At 41.3% G+C, this 2,500-nt stretch overlaps 1 protein-coding gene across 1 annotated transcript in view; it reads left to right on the top strand.

Moving 5' to 3' along the window:
* The window catches only part of LOC127411965 (kelch domain-containing protein 3-like), a 50,407-nt gene that overhangs the window by 42,223 nt on the left and 5,684 nt on the right, over positions 1–2,500 (top strand). The window contains exon 9 of the mRNA XM_051647938.1: positions 1,984–2,057. Within this exon, the coding sequence (XP_051503898.1) occupies positions 1,984–2,057 (74 nt within the window). The remainder of the gene's footprint in view (positions 1–1,983; positions 2,058–2,500) is intronic.

Consider the following 2,500-nt stretch of genomic DNA (forward strand, 5'->3'; position numbering starts at 1 on the left):
CCTACTGTTGTTTTTTATTTATTTAATCTCAAATAATTCATTCTGGTATTTAAACATTTTCACAGAATGATGTAATTTTGCAGTGAACCGAGAGTGAATCGTTTGATACAAATGTTGTATACTTTTGTTCTTTTAGTTGTGTTAGACTTGATGTCATGTTATTGGTGGATTATGTAGTTGCCAGTAAAACAGCATATATGAATAGGTCATAATAGATTACTGTTAACATCACTGGACGGGTAATAGTGAAACTTCTATTTTAATTTCAGTGTTAGTTACTGCAGATTCTGCACAAGTTGATGTGCTCTTACTTTGTAACTCTTCTTTCTCTTCTTCCACTTTGATCTTTGTGTTTTTGTCACATACTCTCTTTGTCATTTGTGTTTGTTTTGTTGATGAGTTGTTATGTTAAAAGCAGTCGTGATCCTGTGCCATTCTTCACGGGTTCATAGGGCACGTTTCATTAACTCTGAACACCGCATCCGCACATGAAGGTAAATAAATAGCAGCGCGCGTACGTTAATGTAACGGTCTGATAAAGGTCTCTGTATAATCCGGGGTGGGTGACCTCCCGGTGAGTCGGGGGCGTGATGAGTTCCACAGCTGGCCCTTCGGGACCCCAGAACCCTCTGTTTCACTTTAAACCAGCAACCAGTTTGTTTAGGCAAGATTAGGAACGTTAAAGCCGAACAACATCCTGCACTTAAGAGAGTCAGAGAGAAGAAAGCAGAGCGACAGCAAGCAAACACGTACACACACACACACGCACACACACGCACGCACACACACACACACACACACACACACACACACACACACACACACACACACACACACACACACACACACACGCGCGCGCGCGCGCGCGCGACCCCCCAATAATTACATTCATGGTCCATTTTACCTTTGTCCTCTCACTCTCCATCACGTCACATCTGTATAATCGGGTGTCACTGGTCGGGTCAGAAGAATCCCTCGGCGCTGGACGAATCACCTCTGATGATGTTTATGATTGTTTATATCAGGGGTTACAAACTTTTTTGTCAGCTGAACCCCTTTGACCTTCTGGTTAACTACATGATACATTTTCATAGAAGTAACAAAGCAGCCAGTATAAGCTGGGATGGAGGGACATGTCCTGCTAACTTCTAAAAATATTTTAGAAATCCTGATTTATCTGATTGATGAGTGACTGACATTATTAATGATAATGTTTGTGGGTCACATGAGTGCAGGTGTGCCACAGGAAACAGATGTTTGTGTGAGATACTGAAGCGCGCAGTCCTGTTTCCTGCTGGACTTGTGTGTGTTTCACCCTGATAACCTGTGTGTGTGTGTGTGTGTGTGTGTGTGTATGAGTGTGTGCGTGCGTGTGTGTGTGTATGAGTGTGTGCGTGCGTGTGTGTGTGTATGAGTGTGGGCGTGCGTGTGTGTGTATGAGTGTGTGCGTGCGTGTGTGTGTGTATGTGTGTGTGAGTGTGTGTGTGTGTGTGTGAGTGTGTGTGTGTGTGTGTCTATGAGTGTGTGTGTGTGTGAGAGAGAGAGAGATAATTAAAACATGGGAAGATAAAGATTTTAGGTGTAAAGTTATAGCTAGGTGTAAATTCTATCTGGTGGTTTAATGTGTAAAAATGATGCAAGTGTCTCATGTTGCTAGTGAATGTGTTGAACTCCACCTGTGTGAACATGATGAGAACTGACTTCATATATCCTCTAAAAATCACCAAGAACGCCAGTTCACAGTTCACACAATCACTGAGGAAAGTGATGTTAATTCGGAGAAAAGCTCCAGTAGCATTTGAGAAATGCCCATCACACATGCTCTAAAAAGTGTCCAAATACTTTAGCTGTATCTCAGCATCTGTCTACAGTGCTTTAGTGGACAGGAAGCTGCAGGGAGAGTTTGAGGTCATTTCCTGTGTGCTGATGTTTTGATTTAGATCATGTGACATTATGGGATTGTTGTGTTTGATTGTGTTTCAGTCCGTGTCCGGAGCAGGGAATGGGTGACGAGTTTAACCTCATGGATCATTCAGACCTCTACATGCTGGACTTCAGTGAGTCTATCTGTCTCAATTCAGTTTTAGAGCACTTTATTATCAAGACAAATAACTGTGAATGTGTATTTTTATACAATAGAATATAAATTAAAATAGCAATAGTGCTAATAGAGTAAACATTCACACGGTCATTACAGCCTCGTCTCATAGAATGAACATTAATATAACTACATTTTTGCAAACTGAGATTTATGTGCCGCTTTCTACGTTTTGCTGCAGTTTCCTGATGAAATTAACACTAGAGGTGCTACAACAACTGTGTTTTTTTCCGCTCTATTACTCACAGCCTGCTGTTATTATATCAAAACACTTTAACGCATCATTTGAAAAACTATACATTTTAACGCTTGTATTTCATTATTCCATCAAGATTAACTTGTGCTGTCGCCACTGTTCCCTTTCAGCTGCTCATGTGTGCAGCCGCACACTTCTAATATTAC

The sequence above is a fragment of the Myxocyprinus asiaticus genome, chromosome 21, assembly GCF_019703515.2.
Source record: "Myxocyprinus asiaticus isolate MX2 ecotype Aquarium Trade chromosome 21, UBuf_Myxa_2, whole genome shotgun sequence".
Classification (NCBI taxonomy): domain Eukaryota; kingdom Metazoa; phylum Chordata; class Actinopteri; order Cypriniformes; family Catostomidae; genus Myxocyprinus; species Myxocyprinus asiaticus.